At 37.7% G+C, this 1713-nt stretch overlaps 1 protein-coding gene across 1 annotated transcript in view; it reads right to left on the reverse strand.

Annotated features, from left to right (window-relative positions):
* The window catches only part of LOC122246283 (uncharacterized), a gene marked incomplete in the record, with an annotated part of 41424 nt that overhangs the window by 6827 nt on the left and 32884 nt on the right, over positions 1 to 1713 (reverse strand). The window contains 1 exon segment of the mRNA XM_043004770.2: positions 1 to 214. This exon segment is cut by the window's left edge and continues 47 nt beyond it. Coding sequence (XP_042860704.2) covers positions 1 to 214 — 214 coding nt within the window.

Below are 1713 nucleotides of genomic sequence, written 5' to 3' on the forward strand. Positions count from 1 at the left end.
TTACGCCTGACGTGTCGACACTCTGTCTCAGAGCCGCTGAATTTGACGAAGAAGAAGAAGAGGAGGAGGAAGAGGAGGAGCTGATGTCACCAGAGGAGGAGGAAGAAGAGGAGGAGGAGGGTCCTGCAACTGCCGCGGCTGTGACACCCGAAGGGATCGCCACAGTCACCACAGCAAAGGCTATCCAAATCGCTGTTCGCCACTCGCGCCTCATCTGTTTAAGAAAAAGAAAAAAAAAGAAAAAAAGATGAATGTGTTTTGTAAGCTAGATTAGCCACTCTCCTAAATAATATGCAGTTTATTCAGACGCAAACACACACACACACACACGCAATCTTAACAAAATCTCGTTTGAATACTAATCTCGCAATGGAGAACAAATTGTTAATCACTATAAGTCGTATACCTAATCCTTTGCCATATTAATGTCATCGTGTCGATACGGATGTCTTAAAGTACGAAAGACAGTGACGATGTCGTAATACTTTTAACTTTTGTACACTTTCTCGGCCAATAAACCTCCAGACGAAGGACGAGGCAATCGTTCCAATAATATTTCGAAAATGCAAAAACAAATGCGACTCGGGATGCGACTATGTGAAGACGACGGCGAAGACCATGGAGCGAAAAAGACTATTAGTCACACATGGACGAATGTATGGATAGCATTTAATAACGTGTTGCGATCCATGCCTTCATCTGAGTAACGCATAGTTGTACTTACGTGTAATTCCAGTAAAGGTGCAACATTGAAACACATTAATTGCATTAATTGAATGTAAAGTATGTTACATTCAATTGATGTTGGTACTGTGTAATAGCAATCCTAAAGAGCATAACATAACAAACCAATTTCACATTTTACTTTGTGAGGGTATCCAATCTCATTCATACCTTTTCTTAAGATTTTCATAAAGATAGTCTAAGCCGACGTGAGGGATTGAATTCGAAAAAGAAAAACAAAAGGAAAGTAATTGTTAAAACGAAGCAAAACATCGGAAAATATACCCGGGTAACAATAACTCGACCCAAATAATATTGCAATTTATTCAACGCCAGAGAAAGCGCGACAAAGAATGAAAATCAAGATTCAAAATTAGGATTGTCTGCACCCCATGACGAAACGATAAAACTCGGGAAAATATATTATTGTTCAGAACGATTAAATACACTTTAGTAGACATCACACATTACTCTGAATACTACTTAGTCTTACAAGAAATAAAAACAACGAAGAAACAAAGACATATTACAACGTAATTCTAACTCTATCAACTACGTGAGGACAGGGAAAGAAGGGAAATAAATATAGGGTGAATGACACCTGAGAAAGAAAAAGTGGAATAAAAAAATGAAATCATAAAAAAAAACAGAAAAACACATGTAAAAAAACATAAATGCACAGTAAGATAGCCTGCACGGAGCTTCTCCCCCCCCAAAAAAAAAAAAAAAAATAAAAAAATAATGATAATATTAAAATATGTGTAAATGAATAAAACAAACTACACAGTATTTTGTTTTGTTTATCTTTCTCTCTCTTTGGATACTTGTGTTTTGAGAATACGTTCTTTTCTTGTAAGGTCAGAAGAGAGAGAGAGAGAGAGAGAGAGAGAGAGAGAGAGAGAGAGAGAGAGAGAGAGAGAGAGAGAGAGAGAGAGAGAGAGAGAGAGAGAGAGAGAGAGAGAGAGAGAGAGAGAGAGAGAGAGAGAGAGG

This window comes from Penaeus japonicus, unplaced genomic scaffold (assembly GCF_977035675.1).
Source record: "Penaeus japonicus unplaced genomic scaffold, GWHDUDI00000001_assembly GWHDUDI00000014, whole genome shotgun sequence".
Lineage (NCBI taxonomy): Eukaryota > Metazoa > Arthropoda > Malacostraca > Decapoda > Penaeidae > Penaeus > Penaeus japonicus.